This window comes from Acomys russatus, chromosome 24 (assembly GCF_903995435.1).
Source record: "Acomys russatus chromosome 24, mAcoRus1.1, whole genome shotgun sequence".
Taxonomy (NCBI): domain Eukaryota; kingdom Metazoa; phylum Chordata; class Mammalia; order Rodentia; family Muridae; genus Acomys; species Acomys russatus.
Genome location: NC_067160.1, coordinates 9,994,183 through 10,018,321, shown reverse-complemented (window position 1 = coordinate 10,018,321; position 24,139 = coordinate 9,994,183). Strand labels below are relative to the sequence as shown.

Below are 24,139 nucleotides of genomic sequence, written 5' to 3'. Positions count from 1 at the left end.
GCCCAGCGCCCCGCTTCGGTTTCCAGGGTTTCTGAGAGCCAGGCCCCGCCCTTCATCCTCCCAGGCCCCGCCTCCATGCCAGTCCGGGGCTGTTCCTAGCTCTGGCGTGCGCCCTGCATTGGTTTCTTCGGGTTTTCCCTCCCGCCTTTAGTGGCGCAGAGCCTCAGTCCTTTGTCCTTTGAGGGAGGCGGCTTCCTTCCCGGCGAGAAAGCTTGTAGCAGGCCGGAAGCTCGGCATGTTTGAGGAGCAAGGAAGAAAGATTAAGGCTTGGGCTACTTTGAGAAAGGTTTGAAAATTCCGAATGCAAAATTGCTGAGAAAATTTCGGATGTTGGCCCCGAAACTTAAGGCCCTAGAGTGTCTGCTAGGGGGCAGCAGGCTATGCCCAGCTCGGGCTGGTTTAAAAGAAGAGGATCCAGGGAGCCCTCTCCTAGCTGGGGGACTCCTGTGGCCTTCAGGATTTAGGGCAATGTTCCTTAGCCCTCCGAATGCTGCGACCCTTTAATATAGTTCCTCCTGTTGTGGTCACCCCAACCATAAAATCATTTCATTGCTACTTCATAGCTAATTATGCTATTGTTACAAATCGCAATACATCTGATATATAATCCAAATTGGATCGCGACCCACAGGTTGAGAACCACCGCTTTAGGCACCTGCCAGATCCTGGATGGGAGTGGTGTACGCAGCAAGGAAGATTATATAGACCTTTTTCCAGGATCGCTCTTCCTGCTGACCTGTGCAGTGGGGAGTGATGACGTTAGCCTGGGATGCTCCACTTTCAGAGTGTGTTGTGGGTGTGTCAGACAGCGCCACAGCCAGTCTTTTTTTCCCCCCATTAAATAGTTTTTCTTTTTACATATACATTTATATTATTACACACATATATAATAAACTACCTATAGGAAGAAGAACCATGACACAATCAGGAATTATATAAATGTTACATTCTTAGTGTTTTGGCTATTTGTATTTGACAGCCTTGAAGAAAACATCTTTTCTAACTTGGTGCGTCTAAAATTCTGAATGTAAATCAATCTCTATCACATCTTGTCATTATCAACTTAAAACATCTATCTAGACCTAAAAACATCTTAATGCCTAAACAACTAAGCTTCCTTGTAAGACTAAACTACCTGGTCTTCAGCCCCATCAGAGAATTGAGAAGCAATAAAACTTAATTACCTGAGTGAACCGAAAATGCAGATTAGCAGCTTCCAAAATGAAAAAACGACAGAGATAGTTTACTGTGTGAACAGTCACCCATAACGTTGGAGCATCATATTCAGCCTTCTGGCCCAGTATATCTGACAGAAATTTTTGTTGGGCAGGAACCGTTGAGGACTTGCTTACCCTGTCTTGGCAGAGTTTGGCCATCAACTTTGCCTGCATCCAGACTTGCCCTTTTTTAGGCAGAATTCTGTCTGTGGTAGACACGAGGACATTTTGTCCAGTGGCTTGTTTGCCACGTTTGAAGCCATCTCCATAAGGAGGTTCTTTAATGCTCATCATCCTCTTTGAGGTAGGCTGGGTTTTGCCAGAAGTTAATCTGTCTCATTGTCAGTGAATCTTTAAAATAATAAAAAAAATTTTTTTAATTCCATATTCTGTGTGTCTCTGAGGTTTTTGAAGACCTTATCTAACTATTAGAGGTTTTTAAGTAGTTTCACAATGACTCCTGTGCTTCCTTGATGTTCTAGAACTGAATTCTATGAATGCTCTCACGAAGAGAATACTAAAAATTATTTTTTAATGAGAATTTTAGGTTGGTGTACAGAAGTAGTTGGTTTTGTTATGGAAATTTGTTTTGGTTTCATAGGACTCAAAATACTTGGAAGCAAGTAAAAAAATATCCAGAATCGAATTAAATTGAGTTCTACTGGGCCTTAGATGAAGCCTATTCTTTCTTTTCTTTCTGCAAAAGGCTATTACAATAATGCTATTACACTTGTGCGTTAAAGAATATCATATTGTAACAACAGAGATATTTTCAAAATATATCGACCACCTATGGCCATACAGTATCTCAGTATGGGTTTGTTTCTAAAATTTAATTTAAATAGGTCTACAAAATTCCTTGTAGACTGTTTTAATAGGCTGAGTAATTAGGACAGTCAACAAAAAAGAGATATTATCTGAACCATCAGTTTCAGAGGAAGAGACTTTCATAGCAGTTTTAAATATGTAATGTAATAGTAACTAAAAGCCTTTAGTATCCCATAGAGGTCTTCCAGTTGCTCCTCTGTATTCTGTGAACTGATATTTGGTATTAAACACATAGATAGTTTCGTAAGCATACAAAATTCCAGGTGAGAGAAATGCTCACCCAATGATCTGTCCATTGTGAAGTACTTTTTTTTTTTTCTTTTTTGCTATTTTTTGTTGGTTTTGGTTTTGGTTTTTGGTTTTTGCTTTGTTTTGTTTTTTTGAGACAGGGTCTTTCTACGTAGTCTTGGCTGTCCTGCACTTACTTTGTAGAGCAGGCTGGCCTCAAACTCACAGCAATCCACCTGCCTCTGCCTTCCGAGTGCTGGGATTAAAGGTGCGCTTCACCACACCCGGCACCAAAAAGTACTTTTCTGTTGCCAAAGTTCACCTGCTGGACTTGCGAAGGGATTCTTCTTGGATGACGTCCATCGCAGATGGTACCTAGGCCTAATGTTAGGGCCCAATCGCACCGTTCCACATAGGACTTTACGCCTCCTTCCAAACTGGCTTGTTGCTTGTGGCAAAACACTCTCCACTATGGTCTCCTTAGGGACATTGGCAGCATGTTTGAATTAATTTTCTGTGTATGTTTTAGCTCTGCAGACTGCCATTCCAAGTTAGACGCGTTCAGCGTATCACTTTCCACTGCTGTCTATTATTCATTACCTGAGTTCACGAAGGGAGGCAGTGTTGTGAACCGCACACCGGCAAACTACTTGGTGAGCGTGCGCCTCACGCCTCAAAGCTGCGAAATTGTATTTGACATCAAACAAGGCTCAGTTTGGTTTCTGATTCTCTTCTTCCAAAATGGGTTTGTTGCCTGAGGGTCGCAGTGGATGACGTCTTGATATTAATATGTTTGCTGCTGCCACGAAGAGCTTCGTTAAGCAAGTCGGAGATGGAGGAAGATTAGTCCCTGTTCCAAGCCTCAGTGAAGCTGACAAATACCAACCCCTGAGTCTGGTGGTAAAAAAGAAGCGGTGTTTCCTGTTTCCTAGATACAAATTTACCTCTACACCCTTCACACTTAAAGATATTCTCATAGGAGACCGAGAAATTTCAGCTGGTAAGTTTAAATGTTTGGAAATGACTCTCTATGGGGCTATATCATTAATAACCTAACAGAGGTTCTATAGATCAAGTATACTAATAATATACATTTTATGAATAAAATCCACTTTTATGTGGTAGTAGTATCATTAAGATGAACAATGCTTAAGTATTTATAGTTTCAAGTCTCTTATTGCTTAATTTTAAAACCGATTATAAGTTTTTTTCTTAAACTAAATTGACTTATAAAATGATGTCTTTTGTCCTGTATAATATAGGACATTAGTGGGCCTTAAGCATTTCACATGATCAAATAAATGAAAGCAATTTGAATTATCTTTATAGTTTATACAATAGTTAAACTCAACTTTTTTTTTTTTTAAATGTGGGTCCTGGGCAATTGAACTCAGATCCTCATGTTTACAAACATGCACTCTGCAAACAGAGCCATCCTTCAACCCCAAAATGTATTTTTTTGAATTTATTTATTTTTATTGTATGTGTGTTGGTGTTTTGCCTGCATGTGTGTCTATGTGAAGGTGTCAGATCTTGAAGTTACAGACAGTTGTGGGCTGCCATGTGGGTGCTGAGTATTGAACCCAGGTCCTTTGAAAGAGCAGTCAGTGCTCTTAACCGCTCAGCCGTCTCTTCAGCCCCCCGAAATGTATTTTTAAAACTAGATTATAACAGGAATGATGGCTAGTCACTGGTTATTGACACTTGTTTTTCTTTCAACTACCCAATGGATCTTAACTGATGTATAGGTATTCTGTTGTCCAGAGAATTTGGCTTCATTTTAAGTATTCTATCTTTTTTTTTTTTTTTTTTTTGGTAGTAAAAGCTACTTTTCCTATGGTTTGAAATACTGTCTACTAACTTTTGGGCAAAAGAGCTTTTCAGTCATGTTAACATGATAATATGCAAAGCCCAGGTAAGATGAATTTGAGACATTTGAAAAATATTAAGTTTCTTCTCCTAAGGTATCTCGTCTTATCAGTTACTGAATTATGAAGATGAGTCAGATGTCTCCCTCTATGGGAGGCGAAGCAACCATATTGTGAATGATGTTGGGATTAATGTTACTGGATCTGATTCCATCGCAGTCAAAGCTTCGTTCGGTGTAGTAACCAAACATGAGGTGGAAGTATCGACATTACTCAAGGAAATTACTGCGCGGTCAGTACAAAGACCCTGATGCACTATGGTGTTCTCATTAAATGCTCAAACTGTATCAAGTCCACCGCAATGGATGCTAAGACACTTGGGTGTTTTATGTGTGTGTGTGTATTTATATATATTTAATTCATTTGGAATACTACATGTTAGCAGCGAATTAGTACCATTACCCAATCAAAAATCACTTGATAACTGTTTTCAGTTGTTTCTCTAAGAAATCACTACCATTTTGCGCACATTTGCTAAATTATTAAATGGAGACAATGCAGGCTGTGTACTTCCAGATACTTAGGAGAGTGAATCTGGAGGATCACAAGTTCAAAGCTTATTTGGGCTACATAGGAGTTCAAGTCCATCTTCAGCAAATTATTGAGAATTTGTATCAAAGTAAAATAAAAATAAAGACAGGGTGGGTAGCTGGGAGGTGGCTCAGTGGTGGGTAGCTGGGAGGTGGCTCAGCGTTCGCCTAGTGTGCACACAGCCCTGCTTCAGTGCCCACTTCTGCAAAGCTAAACAAGTTGTGCCTCCGCTCTATAAAACATGAAAAACCACAAAAGAGTGGGCAAATTAGTCAAGTGATTTTGCTTATGTTTTCTAATTTGCATTATGCCCGCCTCAATTCACACATACTTACGCTGGGCCACGGATAGCACAAAAGGTACCTTCGGTTCTGTATAATCAATCACACATTAAAGCATCTTATGCGTCTATCTTTTTTATTCTAGAAAGATTAACTTTGACCACAGTTTGATCCGCCAGTCGAGGAGCAGCAGGAAGGCCGTGCTGTGTGTGGTCATGGAGAGCATCAGAACCACACGGCAGTGCTCCCTGTCCGTGCACGCTGGCATTCGAGGGGAAGCCATGCGGGTAAAGCACACTCAAGGCTCCACTATGGTTTACATAATAGAGTTATGACTCTCATCAAAGGCAGAAAAAGAAAGAGCCTCAGTTGTGTAGGAGTGGCTGGCTTCAGAATATGAAAGTCACCCAAGATAACTTGGGTTCTAAACGCATGTAATAATATAATACGAACAAATTACTAATCCTTGTGAACTTGTGTATGGATGGAGAGACTCTATCTCTCTAATTAAATGGTACTTCAGTGTTATATTAAGAGCAAAAAATACCAGGCAGTGGTGGCGCGTGCCTTTAATCCCAGCACTGTGGAGGCAGAGGCAGGTGGATCTCTGAGTTCGAGGCCAGCCTGGTCTACAGAGTGAGTTCCTGGTCAGCCAAAGCTACACAGAGAAACCCTGTCACAAACAAACAAACAGAACAAAAAGTAAGTCCTGGTGTTGTACTCGTTTTGTTGTTGGTTTGTTTTTTGAGACAGTGTTTTTCTATGTAGCCTTGGCTGTCCTGAACTTGCTTTGTAGAACAGGCTGGCCTCAAACTCACAGAGATCCTCCAGCCTCTGCCTCCCAAGTTCTTTGATTACAGGCATGTACCACCGTGTCAGCTGAGACAAAGTTTCAGAGGAATGATTTTTTTAAAAAGACAAGTATTGTCCGTGTAGCCCTGGCTGTCCTGGAACTCACTCTGTAGACCAGGCTGGCTTCCAACTCAGAGATCTCCCTGCCTCTGTCCCCCAAGTGCTGGGATTACAGGGGTGCATTACCATCATCATCCAGCTTTAATTTTATTTTTAAGTAATGTAATTCATACTGAATTTTTAAAAGTTGATTTGCATTTATATATCTGTCTATTTATATCTACTTATCTATTTACTATCTATCATCTATCTATCTATCTATCTATCTATCTATCTATCTATCTACCTACCTACACCATACACATGTGATCATGTACCTCATGCATTGCACACACACACATCCAAACACATGCACACGCATATGCCACACACACACAAAAAAGAAAAAAGCTCATCTCAGAAGTTGAGAATAGACTGGGACTAGCCTAGGCTGAGTTGGCAGGGTAGGGGCTCAATCCATGGGAACAATGTTACTGTTGGATGTATGCAAATATGATTAACAATGCACCATAATTCTCAAAATGTTTAGAGGAAAGGGATATACACTTTATAAAGAAAGAGTACAAATTGAAGGCGGTGGACTAATGTACTAATTACCTTAAGTTGATCACTGTCCAACGTGCAATGAGCCAAAGCAGCACATTGCTCCTCATAGATGTATTGATATTTCAATAAAGAAAAATTAAAATAAAACCACTTGTTAGAAATAAAGCACTGGAGGTTGGGTGGGGAGGACCTGGAGAGAGAATGGAAATTGGTGGAGGCATCTCTGGGACAGGTGAGGCCCTTGGGAGTCTATGGGGTTGACCCTAGCTGAGATCCTTAACAATGGGGGACATGGAGCCTTAAGTTGCCTCCTCCTGTAGCCAGGTGAGACTTCCAGTGGAGGGAGGGTGACACCAATCCACCCATAAAACCTTGGACCCAAAATGTGCCTTGTTTACATGAAGTGTAGTGTTAAGGATGGAGCAGAGATTGAAGGAATGGCAAACCAATGACTGGGCCAACTTGAGACCCACCCTATGGGAGAAAGCCAACCCCTGACACTATTAATGATACTTTGCTATGCTTGCAGACAGGAGCCTAGCATAACTTCCTTCTGAGAGGCTTCACCCAGCAGCTGGTGGAAACAGATGCAGAGACCCACAGCCAAACAATAGGCCGAGCTTGGAGAGTTCTGTGGGAAAATGGGAGGAAGGATCGAGGGAGTCAGAGAGGTCAAGGACACCACAAGAAGAGTCACAGAGTAAACTAAGCAGGGCTCAAGGGGGCTCACAGAGACTGAGGCACCAACCAAAGAGCTTGCATGGGCTGGACCTAGACTCCCTACACATATGTAGCAGATGTGCAGCTTGGCCGTCATGTGGGTCTCTAACAATGAGAGCAGGGGCTGCCTCTGACTCTGTTGCCTGCCTTTGGATCCCTTTCCTCTACCTGGCCTGCTTTGTCTAGCTTCAATGGGAGAAGATGCACTTTGTTCTGCTGTGACTTGAGGTGCCAGCGTGGGTTGGTACCCCTTAGGGGCCTCCCCTTCTCTGAGGAGTAGGAGAGGAGGGAATAGCGGGGAGGGAGGCGTAAGGGCAGGGCAGGGAGGAGAAGAGGGAGGGGGACCAGGGTATAAAGTGATTAAATAAATAAAAATTAAAAATAAATAAAAATAAATATAGCACTAGGACCAGTGAGAGGGCTCAATGGTTAGAGAGTTTGCTGCACAAACCTGGTGACCTGAGTTCAGTCCTTGGCACCCATGATAGAGAGGACTGATTCTGTGAAGTTGTCTTATAATCTCTGTGCAGGTACTCTGGCTTGCACACTACCTAACACAAATCATAAAGAAAAAATATTTTTAAAAACACAGGGCTAAATGGTCATCTTTTCAACCCTCTCCAGTTGCAATTTAATGTATTACATATAATCTATGTAAGATGGCCAAGGCACTTCAAGAACACCACCTTCCTTCTCATAAAGATATCCCAATTGTATCCATCACTGCATTATGAGGGGGAGGGGTCTGTTCAGAATCCATATCCAAATATCTCCAGATTCTGGTTAGCATTGGTTATTTATGGGGTGCTACATGAAATATTCACTTGATGGTGGTCATTTTTGTGACTGGGAAAGCTGCTGACAGCTGTGGGGCTTCTGGAGTAGATGGGCGGGGCTAAAAGAAAAGGGTTTACCACAAGAACACTAATTGTTGGCTTTAATCCTAAAGTGAGGACCCTAGTATAGATCATGCATGGGTCTCCGTAATAAAACTCAATGGAGGCAGGGCAACTCTTGACTTGGGTAGGTGGTTGTGTTTTGATTTTGATGGGATTATGGGAAGTTTGTTTCTCCAAAAAAACTACCCTGCTCTGCTATGCACCATAATAACATTATTTTCTCTATTTATTTACTATAGTTTCATTTTATGGATGAACAGAATCCCAAAGGAAGGGAAAAGGCTATTGTTTTCCCTGCACACACAACTATAGCTTTCAGTGTTTTTGAGCTCTTTATTTACTTGGATGGTGCCTTTGGTGAGTAACAGATAACCCACAGCTCAAGTGATTGTAGTTTTAAGGAGAATGTACTAGGAATGATTCTTTCCTTCTCTGCCTCCCTCTCTGTCTCCTGTCTCATTTCTGGGATTACAGAGGCAGGGTGTGTTTGTATGGTTGATTTTACACTAGGACAAAGTAGTTGGGGAAAATCCGGGTCCCCACTTTCCCAGCACCTCTTTTGTGCTTCTTAGTGAGGGCCCCATATTACTCCACTTACACTTATTGATTTGCAATAAAAAGAAAAACTGACTAAATATGCCTTAGCATTTGTGGAAAGGGTAATAAATGACTTCCGGTAGGGAGCTTGTAGACGTGGCAACTAAGAGATCTGAATGCAGTACGATGCCTGAACAGGTGGCATTAATTTTTAACCTGTTTAGCTGTAACTTTCTAACCGCACATAAACTTTAGAATTTTAATTCCTACCTCTACAATTGTCATCTTGTTTGGTAGCTCAGTGCAGCTTCCTTTAACTTTCTACATCTCACAGGACTTTTTTTTAGTTAACTGCCAGCTGGAACCATACCAGATGTAGCTCCGAAAGGGCGAGGCAAGGGAGTCTGCTAGCTCTGGTAATTTACCTCTGTAGATCTTTCTGTAGTGCTGGAGAAAGGGGATCAGGAAGGTGAGAAACAAAACTCCATTCTAAGTAAACTCAACTCGGAACCCAACTGTAACTGTTGGGTTTTGCAGTTATATGGACTGTAGGGAGGGGTATAAAATGGCTTCATCAAAATGTAATGTTGCCTATGGCCATTCATTTCCAGGAATTAATGCTATAGGACTACAGAGCCTTATATGGACAGTAATAGAGGAACAGAATCTTTAGTTCCTAATGGCAAAACATTGGAAACATCCGAGGGAGCCCATGAGCACAACAGAGGACAAATCCACGAAGAATGGGTAGCTCTGGGCATGCAATGATCTCTGGGAGAGATTTTAAAGAACTATGTATGATACAGACATTTCTGGAAACATACATAAGTCTGCACATAACAGAGCTTCTAAGAATACACAAAGTCCATAAAATACAGGCTGGGTACAGGGTGGGCTAGAGGCAAGTCAGTGTATGATTTTTGTCTCTGAGTTTTGTACTTGTAAACATCTTTTCCTCAACTGTGTAGTTTAGATTTATAAAAAATATTCAATAAATTGCCTGTTTGAGAATCTGTATTCCCTATGAAATAATAAAATATTAGATAAAGAATAATGTCTCAAATTTGTTTGTAGACCTTTGTGTCACTTCAGTGTCAAAAGGAGGATTTGAAAGGGAAGAAACGACCACCTTTGCCATGTTGTACAGACTGAGGAATATACTCTTTGAAAGAAGTATGTTAATGCTTAAAGCCCACTTGTTTTCTGAGGGAGGAGGGTGCGGCTTGGCACCTCTAGACACACAGTTATCTTGACTTCTAACATGTTTCTGGTTTCTGTTTTGCAGATAGGAGAGTGATGGATGCCATTTCTCGCTCCCAGCTTTACCTAGATGATCTCTTTTCGGACTACTATGACAAGCCTCTCAGCATGACTGACATTTCCCTCAAGGAGGGCACCCACATCCGGGTGAACTTACTAAACCACAACATTCCTAAAGGGCCCTGCATACTCTGTGGAATGGGGAACTTGAGGAGAGAGACGGTTTATGGGTGTTTCCAGTGTTCTGTGGACGGCGTGAAGTACGTGAGGCTTCACGCCGTGCCTTGTTTTGATATTTGGCACAAGAGAATGAAATAAAAGGAAGGAGGAAATGTTTCGTTGGTGTTCTATGTACCTACTGTGTCACAAAGCTTCCTTGCATTGCTTAGGTTTGTTTGGACGAATTAAAAACAAAAAACAAAACAAAACAAAACAAAAAAACTCCCCAACAAAACAGCAGAAGGCCTTTTAGGTAGCATTATCATAGTATTTTCCTATTTTTCTAAATACAAATTGTAGATTTAATCACGTTTTAATTCAACAGTTAAACAAATGAGCACAAATGGTTACTTTAGTGCCCTTTAGTGCCCTAGGTTTGCTAAGAGGAAAAAAAATGTGTTAATAATTTAATATATTCCTAAATGTTTAATAGTGGTATTGGGTTTAAAACCACAGGGCCCAGCATGAGGCCCTGGTGTACAGATAACAGTGTAACTGCCAGTGGTAATGGGCTGTCACTCTGGCTACTAATTTTGCTTTGTAAAAATGGGTACTTTCACTTTAAAGTTAAGGGAAACAGGACAGGGCTATGTCTTTGGAAATTTTTAATGGATTTAATATATTTTGTTTTCAAATTTCCTTCTTTTGGGGGGTGGAGTACGGGTGAGTAGGACCTTGCTATGTTATCAAAGCTGGTCTCCAAATCCTGGGCTCAAGTGACTCACCTACCTAAACCTTAGGATTAGGTGGGTTACATGCCACTGTGGGTTTTCATGTTTTTCACCTACTTTCTAAGACTTCTGTTGTCATATACTGACAACTAAACAATTGTCTTATTGTTATTTGATTTACCCCAAAGCCTAGAGCAATCATATAGACGCAGAACGGCGCACTGTAGAATGGGCATACATGCTTATTATTTAAAAGATACGTTTTCAGGTATTCATTTACTGTAGTATGTACTTTTCCTCTCTTTTCAGTAGAGTCTCGTGTAATCCCAGCTGGTCTTGAACTCTCTGTGTGGCCCAGGTTATGCTGACTCCCTCCTTTTTCTGCTGGCATTAAAGGTGTCTGCCATCAGGCCCAGGTTGTATATTGCTGGGTCTTCGAGCCTGTTAGGCAACTGAGCCACCAGCTAGTGTACGCTTAACTTTTAAAAACAAGTTTAGCAGTGCTTTGTACCGGCTGAGATAGTACATGCCTGTAATCCTGGTATGCAGGAAACCGAGGCCTGGAATATTAAAAGTCTGACACCAGGCTAGGCTGCACAGTGAGTTCAAGGCAAACTTGGGCTACATAGCAAAGGCTGTCTGTCATAAAAACAAACCAAGAAGTCTACACAAATAACTTGTATGAAAAATGATGGGCTAGGAAGAGTGCTTACATATTTACTTTGACACTTCACGCACAGCTTTTGAGGGAAGTAAACTGGTAGAAGGCTTGGTGATTGAGAAAGTGCTAGAAAGTTAAGTAGTAGTAGTTAAGGTGTTACATTTTGTCTGTATATGATGCACGCCTTTAATTCCAGCACTTGGAAGGCAGAGGCAGGCAGATCTCTGTGAGTTCGAGGCCAGCCTGTCTACAGAGCTAGGACAGCCAGGGATACACAGACAAACCCTGTCTTGAAAAAAAACAAAGATTTGTCTGCCTATGTGGCATTTATTAGTGTGGTGGCTTCTGTTACTTCTCTGTGTTGGATAACATTTCTGCTATAATCTCAGCCATCAGAATGCCAAGGCAGGAGGGTATTCACCCTATGGTCAGCGGGCTCCATAGCAAGCTTGCCTCAAATAAGTACAGTGTGTTGAAATGCTTCTTGAGTCAGCTATACATAACTTGCATCTTCCTGCAAACTCCAAAGAAAGGTTTTGTTCTAATATTTTTCATACCCTACTACCTATAACATTAGGAAATGCACATATATAAGAGACATTAGTTCCTGGTCTCTGAGTATTTTTAGATACAGAGCATTAGAAGAGCTAAAACATTGGATCTTTACATATTTATACTTGCTGCTAGTAAAATAGTGTGTTTTCACATGTGTATTCATTGATATCCTGAAGGAGGAATGTCACCCGCTGGAATCCAGGCCCATTCCCTGGTACTGCAATTTTTGGCCACAGAAAAAAATAACATGAAACACAATCACACCAACCCCAGAGTTAGATCTGCAAAACAGCTTCACACTAGTACACCAAAATTATGTTTATTGAAGGAAACAAACATCTTTTCATCAGGAAAAACTACAACTTGGAGAAAAGTGATTTTTTTTTTTAAAAAAAGCAAAGTACAGTAAGTTACCAGCAAATAAGTAAAATAAATTCATAGCTCATCATGTTGGTACACATTGTATTCCTTTGGAGAAATGAAGCCGTCTCCATTGTGGTCATTTTTCTTGAAGATGTCTTCCAAAACTGCATTCCGGTACGACTCGTCATGGGACTTTGGATCATTTTCAAAGTCCTTCTGTAAGTAAAGCTCTATCTAGAGGGCCAGAACAAAGTGGTGTTAATAAAAAACCAACCAACCAACCAATAACCAACCTACCAACCAACCAACCAACCAACCAACCAACCTACCAACCCACCAACCCACCAAACCCACCAACCCACCAACCAAGAACCCCACCACAAATGTCTAGTCACTTTGGGAACTGGTTACAGTCATGAATGAGCATATTGAACGTCACAAGCACTTTAAGTAACATCTCATTGTTTGGGGAGGGGGCACTCAAGGACCATGGTGGATATGTGGAGGTCAGAGGATGACTTGTGGGAACTGGTTCTCCCTTTTCTTCATGTGGAGTCCTGGGGGCTGAACTCAGGTCATTGGGCTTGAAGCAAGAGCTATACTCACAAGGAAATCTTGCCAGCCCATAAACATTTTTAAAAAGGTGTCTTAGGGTTTGGAAATTATTGTTTTTAAATTATCTGTATTATTTGTATTATCAGTAGGCCTGGCTAGCAATCAATCAAGACAGAGACACTTGATATCTTTTTAAATAGCCTCAGTTAACCTGGGGCAGGGCAGATATTAATCCTCTAAACTGCTTCCCATAGTGGGGCAGGCATGGGATCGCTGGCTCAATCCCACGCCATCTGCTTCTAATAATTTCTCTCAAGCTACCTCCCCTCCGTAACCTCAAATACTTGCTAATATTCTTTATCTGGGCCGGATCTCCATCCATGCGGGCCACACACTTCTCCTCCATCTAACCCATGGCGGTCTTCTACTTTCTCCTCTGGGGTTTTTTTCTTTCTTTCTTTTTTTCTATTTTTTCTTTTTTGTCATGGTAGTCTCTCTTTTTCTTCCCAGGATTCCTCTCTTTCCTTCTTGGGACCCTTAGCCACACCTCTATTGCCTCTGCCCTGCCCAGGTGGATGGCTTTTTATTAATCAAAAGGTGGGTCACAGAGACAGCAAGTGTAATTAGCATCAAAATACATCAGACCATCCCCCAACAGGAAATACCTTTGAAACAGGGTCTCTCTATCCCTCACTATCCTGGAACTCATTATGTAGACCAGGCTGGCCTCAAACTCACAGAGATCTGCTTGCCTCTGCCTCCCAAGTACTAGGATTACAAGCTTGTGCCACCCTGCCCAGTTTACAAAGTAGGGTTTTAAAATGGAATTCCTACCCATTTACTTCAGACCCAAATTTGACTTTTTTTCCCGAGACAGGTTTTCTCTGTGTAGCCCTGGTTGTCCTAGAACTCGCTCTGTAGACCAGGCTGGTCTCAAACTCACAGAGATCTGCTTGCCTCTGCCTCCCAAGTGCTGGGTTTTTGTTTGTTTGCTTATTTTTATTTTTAAGATTTTATTTATTTATTGTGTATACAGTATTCTGCCTGCACGTATGCTTGCACAGCAGAAGAGGGCACCAGATCTCATTATAGATGGTTATGAGCCACCATGTGGTTGTTGGTAATTGAACTTGGAACCTTTGGAAGAACAGCCAGTGTTCTTAACCTCTGAGCCATCTCTCTAGCCCCCAAGTACTGGTTTTAAAGCAATGTCCTGCTATGCCTGGCCCAGGAATTTTTTTGTTTTTAATTTTTGAAGAGAAATGGGTGTTCAAATGAGCTGTTCCTGGGTTATAGACTGGTGGTACCAGCCACACTGAGTTTTCCTGAAACTAAATACATTCTTTTTTCTTTCTAAATACATTCTTATAACTTACATGTTCATATTAAGAAAGGAAAACATGCTTCCAGATTGCCATTATTTAATAAAATCTCATTAGTGTTTCTGTGGCTGGAATTAATGAATTTATTGTATAATCAAGTCAGCCAAGGGCTTGAGACGTTCTGAAGCACTGCCCGTTTGTGCTTTCTCTAAGCAAACATGCAATAAAGCTCTGTCCTCCTAGCCAATGCAATTTCTGGGCATTTGAAATGTGGCCACAGCAAACTGAGACAGTTCCTGTAAATGTACATCACAGCAGATTTGGGACATGACTACAAAAGTACATCTTGCTGAAAATTTTTACACAGGTTTCATGTCAAAATGGTACTTGTTTCAGTCGAGTTAAGCGAAGTCACAAAATGTCATGTTTATTTTATTTTTTCATTTCCTTGTGTACAGCACCACGGCCAACTTTTTTTTTTTTTTTACTTTTTAAAATGTGTACACGTAATTTAAAATTCTCTTGCAACTCAACTGTTTCTCTGCAGGAAAATGGTGATTTATGCTAAAGGAAGCACAGTGCACTGATCAGGAGACAATATTCTGCAATCCTGGGGCTTTTTAAAGGTAAGAGACACTTTGAAAGGTGGAGTTGAACACTGTGGTACATATTCCATGCTCAGGCCATCACAAATGGCTCTAGGATGGCCAGTAGACCTTGAAGCAGGCTCCAGATGTGATTTTGATCCTATCTGAAGGGAGACAAAGTGTTTCCCCTTCGCTGCTGAGACATAGCAATCCTCCATAGATATGAAGTATTTGAAACAGCTTCAAAAAGTCTGCATTTTCTAAACCAAAATCATCTTTTTATAAACAATAAAACCAATGTTCAATATCTATTCTTTCTCCATATAGTGTAGTAGAGATACAAAAAAAGGGAGCAGGTAGAATATAACTTTAATAAAAAAAAAAAAAAAAAAGATTTATTTCACTATTTAATGTGTGCTTGCAGTACCCACGAGACCAAAAGAGGACATCAGATCTCTTGTAACTGGAGTTATAGGGAGTTGTAAACTGGGGGTAGATGCTGGAGGTGACTCTGGTACTCTGTAAGGGCAGGGAGTATTCAATTGCTGAGCCATCTACCTAGCACTGTGACTTTAATTTTTGCTAGTAATGGGCCCCACACTACTTTCCTTTTGTAGTTTAATACTGTACCCCACTCTCACCTTATTTAAACTGAAGGAAAAAAATCCATTACATCTTTCTGATCATTAAGCAAGAAAGGTTCTGTTAGCTCACATCAAATCTGGGCTTCCACATTGATTTATGTGTTCTTCGACAAAAATTTCCCCTTTCTGAACACTAGGACTATCATCTGTAAAAGGAAGGAAATGTCTATACGGTAGGACTGACGCAGGGTCAATGTCAACAGAAGAGGACTGTTGTTACAACTGGCCAGAAATCATTCTTAGCCATCTGATGATTACATAGCAGATGCCCAACAAGATGCCTGGGACACTGTAGCTAAATATCTTGGATTTCCTTTACTTTTTTCCCCCCAACGAAATAAATGGAGAAGTGCAGAAGCGCTAACGTCTAGAGGTTATTTGTATTGCAGAAGGAACCTCTGGGTGTGGCTGAAGTAAGGGTGGGTGCACAGGCTGTTCCCAGGGTGCCATGTGAATCCCTTCACTGTGGCTATTCACTCCAAAGAGGGTGCTGAGGAACACTGAAAGCAGTTCCCCTTTAAGGGCCCTTTTAAAGCCTGCTGTTCTGGTAAAAAACAAACAAACAAACAAACCCGAGTCCTCTGGGAAGGTGGACTCCCAATTGAGAACCTGCCTCTCTGAGACTAGTCTCTGGCAAAGTCTGGGGTGTGGTGGGAGTGGGGGTGAGGGTGAGGGGGTTGATTTCTTGATTAATGATTGACGTGGGAGGGCACTGTGGGCAGTGCCATCCTCGGGCAGGTAGGTGGTCCTGGGGTGTCTAAGACAGCAGGCTGAGCAAGGCCTGGGGAATAAGCCAGTAAGCTTGTGTAGTCTCTGCTTCGGTTCCTGCCCTGGCCTCCTGAGGGGACTGTGACCCAGGACGTGTACACCAAATAAGGCCCTTATCCCCAAGTTGCTTTTGGTTGTGGTCTTTATCACAGCAGTAGGAAGCAAGGTGAGACGCTGCCTGGCAGGCACACCTCTCTCCCTGCAGGCTCACTGGGGAAGTACTTACTAAGTTCTAAGTTCCAGGAGGAGGAGCTTCCTGCATGGGAAGAGGGTTGGAGGGAGAGATGAAGAGAGCTAGGTGACCCGAGATACAGTGTAGGGCCTAGCGCTTGTCAAGCAAGCACACAGCATTCTACCACCGAGCCATAGCCACACGCCCTTTTGTACATCTTGAGACAGGCTGTTAGTAAGTTGCCCAGGATAGCCTTGAACTCTCTGTAGCCCAGGCTGTCCTTCAAAGTGTTATCTTCTTTCACGAGGTTTGGGAGTAGCGGAAGCTCCAGGCTTGTATCATGAAGTTACATTATGATTTTAAAGACCTTCCCCAGATATAGAAACAAGAAAAAGGATATTTTCTCTCAGAGTTTTCGGCCAACAGCCCAACTGTGCAATCGGAACCAATAATTAGTGAAAGCTAAGAAGAGTCAACACAACTTGAGCTATAATGAAAAACAAACAAACAAACAAACAGACATCTAAACTGTACACAGGAAGCGTGTGTTACCTCCATTTTAGAGAGTTGCCTGTCGTTGTCCGTGTCTATTTGTTTAAATGTTTCAATGCTCCGCGGTCCTTTGGTCACAGCATAAAGTTCAATCTCAAAAATCAGAGTTGCGTTGGGTGGAATCTTGACTTTTGCTAAGGGTTTAAATTTTAACAGTTTGACTTGCACGAAAGGAACTTCCGGGAGCTCCCTCAGTTCTCACATTAGGGTCAGGGTTATAGCGCTTAGAGAACTGCTTTCAAAACATTAAACTTTATAGCATCAAAAAAAAAAAAAAAAAAAAAAAAAAAAAAAAAAAAATCAGGGCCAGCTGGGCGTGGTGGCATGGTCCTTTAGTCCCGGCACCCTGGGAAGCAGAGACAGGCAGATCTTTGTGAGTCTGAAGCCAGTCTGGTCTACAAAAAAACCCTGTCTTGGGGAAGAAAAAAAAAAAAATCAAGGCTGATCAATTTATTTTTTTCCCCCTTTTATAAAAATATTTTGGAACCTTTTCCCCCTTGTGTATTTTAAACCAAGTCAGTTCAAAGGCCTTTCTGGACCAGTTTCCTAATTAAGTCAGAATAAACAAAGATATTATTAGTCTATCCTGGTCATCATATAGCAGAGGTATGGTACAGAGAAAAGGTGTGAGTAGAACAATCCCATCGTTGGCCTGGTGAGAAGACTCAGTGTCGCCTGGTGCCAAGCTTGATGACCTGAGTTCAGAACCAGAACCCGCCGTGAGGGAGAGAACTGCCTTCCACAAGTTGCCCCTGACCTCCACATACCTGCTAAGGCACGTGCTTTGCCCACATACAGAAACAAATGGACTTAAGAAGGAAAAGAGGGGCTGGAGAGATGGCTCAGAGGATAAGAGCATTAACTGTTCTTCCATTGGTCCTGAGTTCAATTCCCAGTAGCCACATGGTGGCTCACAACCATCTATAATGTGATCTAATGCCCTCTTATGGCATGCAGGTGTACATGCAGGCAGAATATTGTATACTTAGTAATTAAATAAATCTGTTAAAAAAAAAAAAAAAAAAAAAAAAAAGAAGGAAAAGAGATTCCAAAGAGTAAGCTGTATGGAAATAATTTTATGAAGTCACCCAGAAGCATCAGTAAAAAATAAAGAACAAACAACAACAACAACAACAACAAAAAACCAGTCTGTTTTTAAAATTCTTTACAGATATCCAAAAGAGAAACTCAGCAACAGAAACCCAGAAACAATTTTACAAAGAAATTTCTAATTATCATAATACATTTAAATATGAAATCGGAGAGTTTTAGTCAGGTGGTTCATCTGTTAGCTGACGCCGCTGGTGGCTTTAGTGAGGTGGGGGCTTTTCTCAGGTGAGTATCCCACAGCGTTGCCAAGAGGCAGTGAGTGGCTGAGTGTGTCCTTACGGTCACGTGATCTAGGACACGCACACAAGGGTCCAACAAAATGAACAACACCCTTTGAAAGTGGCTAAGTTAGTTCCTCAGAAGGGACAGCAACTCCTTAAATAGTCAAGTGGATGATTCTTGCTGACATACGTTCGTAGCTGACAGAAGAAAGGGCAGAAGTGATGGGCCAAAGCCGTGGATCATGACTTCTGAAGCCAGGACATGGACAAAGCTATCCACCATCAGGCGCCTGTTGTCAAACCCTGATCTAAGGTCCTACATGTCACCTAGCTTTGAACGACCATAATGAAGACAGACTCAAAACACAAGTTCCTGTTGCTCTTTCGGTGCTGGTGGCGGAAGCAGAGTCTGCCAGGCAAGTGAACACTCACACCACTGGGCTGTCGGGAAACCCCAACTCAAACTCCTCAAGAGAAAGCACCACAGATGCAGAGGAGGTTCCTGAGCGATTCCATCACAAATACAGAAAAATGTTGCTAGCCGCTATTCCCACCCCCAAAAAAATTAAAACATAAAAGAGAGATAGATATGCACTGCAGTAGAATTATTTACATTTATAGAGGTAGAATAGAGAGGTAGGAGTTAATGCAGAGAAAATATACATACCACATAGATGGTTAATTAAAGCACTAGAAAGCCACATGCACTTCAAGACATGCAGGGGTGTTCTGGGACATGAGCCAAGGGACATTTCGCCCGAGGAAAAACTTCTTCAAGCATCACCTAAAATGAAGTTATAACTCATGTTACGTTTTATTACTTTAAGCTCATTGAGAACAAGACATGTAAAGATGAAGCCAGGCAGCATGCTAGTGTTCCTGCCCTTCCCTGTAACTCAGCTATGGACAGCTGACGGCTTCTGGGGAAGGAGAGTCAGTTTTAAGGCTTTGGTCCCTGGTAGGTCAACCATGCTCCATTAGGTGGTAACACACCCACGAGTATATGCACAACACAAATTTCACTTGGTAGGATATGCCTCTCTCTCTCTCTCTCTCTCTCTCTCTCTCTCTCTCTCTCTGTGAAGGACACAAAGTTAGAAGGGGGAAGAGAGGTGGAGAACACATCTGAAAGGAATTGGGGGGGGAGTAAGGGGATGAATATTATCAAAATATAGTATGCATGTATGAAACTCAATTAATAAAATATATTTTCTCCTTTTTAAAATAAAATATATATTTTAAAAAGCTTATATAATCAAGAAGATTCTGCTAAATAGCTACGGTCTACACTCCAACTTCTAAAACTAGGGACTCTAAGCTACTGTAATACAGGTAAGGCCAACAGATAAGTAACTACAGCCCTATGTACATATTTTTTAGGCCTCAGTTTTCTTACAGGTAACATAAAGGTGCTAGTGAGACTAATTGCTTTGAAGCTTAGGGCAGAACTCCTCAAAGCCATTAAGAACTGTTTCCATGCAGAAAGAGTGTATTTCTTCTTTTTTGACAGTTTAGGCAGGTGGGTAGTCATCTCTAACTAAGTAGAAATTAGTTTAGGTAAAGGATAAAGTAGCCATTTGGATCACAGGACAACGGAGCCAGGACTGGTACCCACTGAAGATGGATGTGGGTGCTCTAAGGTCAGCAGAGCGTTGGCATGACGACTCAGAAACTGAGGGAGGAGACACTGAAAGGCAAACTTTGCCTGCATCATTTTGCCTGGAAAGTAAGCTCAACTCGTGACATTTTGAAGATAGTATTGTTTATTCTTTCTCAGGGTCCTGTAAACACACACACACACACACACACACACACACACACACACACATACTCACTATGCAAATTGTGATACCATGGGAAACTGTGTTTGTTCTTTTGCTTTTGTGGTGCAGTGCTGGGGATTAAAGTCAGGGCTTTGCCTGTGTTAGGCAAGCCAACACCGCAGAGAGTGTCACATGCTCAGCCCTAGGAGCTATTCTGATGGGAGCAAATGATTGGCAGACTCCCTGAACATGAAGCTGTATGTATCTGGTAGCATCTCTTCTAGCGAGTCAGGTCCAGGCTTGAAGTACTGGCTTGCCTCCGTCTGGCCTGGGGCAGTGGCCTTCTCTTACTGAGAAAAGCATAGGCAAGGGGGGAGCACCTCTTAAAGACTCAGCCAACAGCTTCAAGGAGGGCCGGTCCCTGAGACCTGGAGACAATGCCAAACTCGCACCTTAGGAGTCCGAGTGCTAATTACGCGCTTGCTATTTCGGTCAGGAGTTGGCAAGAGCCAACAACTCAAACAATTCAAAACTTCAGAGAGAAAACAAACCCTTCTAGTCCTTCCAACCGCATCATCAGGTGACATTTCCTACGCTAGGCTGTAGGGTTAAGTGTATGTGAAGCTCTCCCTCTATGAGGCAGTACAAGTGTGTTACTGTGCAATTTATATCTGGAACTCTTTTTTTTTTTAAAGATTTATTTATTTATTATGTATACAGATTTTTCTATAGATGGTTGTGAGGCACCATGTGGTTGCTGGCAATTGAACTCATGACCTTTGGAAGAGCAGTCAGTGCTGTTACCCTCTGAGCCATCTCTCCAGCCCTATGAGCACTGAAACAATAGGGCTCAGCACCTCAGCACCTCCTTCTGTCCTGTCCCTTCAGGTCCACTATTGGCCTGACTACTATAAATACTTTGTATAAATCCCTACAGGGCTGGTACTTTTTGTATCTGGCTTGTTTCACTTAGCGTAGTGAATATCCTTTAAGGTTCATCTATGCTGTGCCCTGAGTCAGAATTTCACTTCTTTTACCCCGCTGTGTGCATGTTGTATTTATTGTCTCCTTCAACCTCCCGTCTTTGAACTCTTGGCTTTCTTGCACCTCTTGCCTCCTGTGGACAGTGCTGCAATGAGCAAATAGCTTTTTGAGGCTTACTTTCATTATTTTTTTCAGAATATAGTTTTATTTTGACTTTTTATAAGTGACTGGTTTATTATTATTTTTTAAAAGATATATTAAAGCATCTTACCATAACCGTCTTTTCCATATGCAAATGAAGGCGGTATAATCACCTTTCTCTTCTCTCCAGGGCACATGCCCGTCATGGCGATGTCCAGCCCCTTTATGACTTGCCCGACACCAAGAACAAACCACTTGGGATGGCCTTCATCTTGTGTCCGGCTGTAAGAAACCACACTTAGTGCTAAGTAAGCTGATCTCATTGAAAAGGAAACTTTTAAATACAGCTAGGCATTTTTGTCATTATTTAAAATTGGAATCTCTTTCCCCAGAACTCTGTCCTCTGTCAAGTGTTTTGCTCTAACTTCCCCATAAACTGACAGTATCATTGCATTTTCTGTTCTATTGCCAGACTTTTAAAAGGGGGCCCCCTTATCTCTCACCGGCTGTGAGGCTTGAACAAAATAGCTTCCCTGGGTTTGTTTCCCCAAACCTAAGGGGCAGGCTGAGCCTCAAATTTCCTTTTTAAGGACTGAAAATATCATCCTGTCAGATTTCTCTTCCAAATGAGAAGAGTAAGTTTTCTTTCAAATCGGAAAGAATTACTTTCTCTAGGCCTGTCTTTGGGAAGTAACAGCACAGAGTAGGGATGAGAGCATAGGACAGACGCAGTCACCAGGGTCTCTGTTTGAAAACGACTCACCGAAGACCAGAATAAAACGCCGTAGCTTCCTTATACATTCTCTTTGGAAAGAGATTTCAGTTCTGGGTGAGGAGAAAGAGCGACTATCCTGTCCAACAGCCAGCGGTATGCATGATCTAGTGGATCTGCACTCAGTTTACTGAACTAACATTTTTAACAATGAAAAACATTCTTTTTTTTTTTAGGAACTTTTTTTCTAATCTAAATCCGCATAATGGTTTAATTTACTGTTGAGAAACAAGCAGACAAAAACTAAAAACAATCAATTAGGCTTCTGGCCGCTGTTGCTGCTGCTGCTGGTGGTGGTGGTGGGGCAAGATCTGGCGTACCAAGTGAAGTTGAACCGCACGGAACATCTCCTACCTGCAGAAGAACTTGGAACCATCTTTAGCCAAGTAGCCGTCGTAATGAACATTCAGCAGGTCTCCTTTCCTGCTTGTTTTGGAGCAGTTTTCTGGACGATGCAAAACTTCTATTTTCACTTCCTCTGTGCTTTCTTCCTTCGTTTGTCCCTGACCGTTGGAACAGCCCCACAGGCTAAGGAAAACAGCTAGTCTGAATATTAAGTGCATGATTCCCAAAGCAGGAGTCCCCCAGACGCAGGGTAAGCCCTTCAGCATGTGCGCTGGCGTGCCGCTACGGGGTTAGAAGGAATTCGGACGCGTGGCAGGCATTGTCCTACGTCACAAAGCTCCAAGGCGGGGTTACTCCAGGCTCCGCCTCTCTCTGGCAGCCCGAAGCTAGCTGCTCCCTGGAGTGTGTTCCTGGTGTCAGATGCCGCAAGTGGCTGTATCAGGGAGAGTAGAACCGCACACCCCGTTGCTTCTTCTCACTAAGCCCTCATTTACCGCAGGGCTTTTCCGCTTTTAGTAGCCAGGCCCGCATTTCCTGAAATAAAACTGGCATTATGGTGGTCATTTCTAGGCATTTGGGAGATGCTGCAAAATTCTATGGCCTTCCACTTGATGCCCTGATCTTGCCTTTATATCACTACCTCCGCCAACTGATTGCTTGGCCTAATGGCTTGGTTTCAAAATTTTAAAAAATACATTGAACCGATTGGTTATAGAAAAAAGATTATACACTGTAAGTCTTTAAAACAATATTTTAAAATATTAAAAAGTTGGGCCAAGGAATTGATACAAAATGCAAACAGCTGTTCTTTTCGGGTGCAGAAGGTCTCTAAGGTCCCCAGGGACTTGGCAGGCACAGTGGAGGCAGACATTCTTGGAAGAAAGTGACAAATAGGTTCGATGCTCTTCTCTGGATGCTTTGGGGGGTAAGTCCTTGAAGGGCATTTGGGGGAATCGGAGTATTGGATAAAAGGACTCCAGGCTGTGTCTGTCACAGGCAACCTGGCGGCTCCTAGAACACACAGTTGAGGGCTCCTGACCAGGACAGAGGATTCCAGCAGCCAGCTTGCGTTTCTGTCCCCCACCTCTTGGGGGTCCCCCTTGATCTGAAGGCCTGTAGCAGAGAAGAGTTTTTTGTTTGTTTGTTTGTTTGTTTGTTTGTTTTTCTATGGGAATTTATTCACATCAGACAGGAAGTCTATCGAACATTTTGCTCAAATCTCACTGCTAATGTGCAACAGAGATTAACGGAGTATGTTGATATGTCCCCCTCTCCTTTTAGTATGAAAAAAACCTTCAAACAGCACAAAGCTTGAATTTTACAATAAACACCAGACACGCTCTACACTTATTAATGAACTATATGTGATTTGTTGACTATCCACCGGCCCATCAATTCACCAACTGAATACCTAGATTATTACTCTATTCCATCAGCCTTCTCGGAAAAGGCAACTCTGAAAATTGTGAAGTGTGTACAGACTCTTTTCCAAGTTAGACTGAAAAAAAAAAAATTAGACAACTGTCTGCTCCTCCTCGAAGTCCTGAGTTCAATTCCCAGCAACCACATGGTGGCTCACAACCATCTAAGATCTGGTGCCCTCTTCTGGCCTGCAGGTGTACATGTATATGTACTAAATAAATAAATCTTAAAAAAAGAAAGAAAGAAAGAAAGAAAATCCAAGAAAAGCCCTTTATTTAAAAACAAAACTGCCGGGCGGGGTGGCACATCTCTGTAATCCCAGAACTCAAGGAGGCAGAGGCAGATAGATCCTGTGAGTTAGAAGCCAACCTGGTCTACAAAGCGAGTCAAGGACAGCCAAGGCTACACAGAGAAACCCTGTCTCA

General features: G+C 42.1%; 2 protein-coding genes across 4 annotated transcripts; one reads left to right on the top strand and one right to left on the bottom strand.

The window, feature by feature from the left end:
* Positions 1-2,846: 2,846 nt before the first annotated feature.
* Positions 2,847-10,212, top strand: Pjvk (pejvakin). Of its 2 annotated transcripts, XM_051166815.1 has the most exons (6): positions 2,847-3,273; positions 4,238-4,433; positions 5,159-5,300; positions 8,330-8,447; positions 9,702-9,800; positions 9,913-10,212. In XM_051166815.1, the coding sequence occupies exons 1-6, from the start codon at positions 3,063-3,065 to the stop codon at positions 10,203-10,205; spliced, it is 1,059 nt and encodes a 352-aa protein (XP_051022772.1). In that variant the 5' UTR covers positions 2,847-3,062; the 3' UTR covers positions 10,206-10,212. The 2 variants fall into 2 exon arrangements, with proteins under 2 accessions (XP_051022772.1, XP_051022773.1); XM_051166816.1 differs by lacking the exon at positions 9,702-9,800.
* A 2,173-nt stretch (positions 10,213-12,385) lies between these two features.
* On the bottom strand, positions 12,386-22,617 carry Fkbp7 (FKBP prolyl isomerase 7). 2 transcript variants are annotated; one of them, XM_051166651.1, is made up of 4 exons: positions 22,302-22,617; positions 21,306-21,457; positions 16,957-17,090; positions 12,386-12,590 (listed from the first exon to the last, which is right to left on the bottom strand). In XM_051166651.1, the coding sequence occupies exons 1-4, from the start codon at positions 22,556-22,558 to the stop codon at positions 12,429-12,431; spliced, it is 705 nt and encodes a 234-aa protein (XP_051022608.1). In that variant the 5' UTR covers positions 22,559-22,617; the 3' UTR covers positions 12,386-12,428. The 2 variants fall into 2 exon arrangements, with proteins under 2 accessions (XP_051022608.1, XP_051022609.1); XM_051166652.1 differs by lacking the exons at positions 21,306-21,457; positions 22,302-22,617 and adding an exon at positions 18,955-19,086.
* Between the last annotated feature and the right edge of the window lie 1,522 nt (positions 22,618-24,139).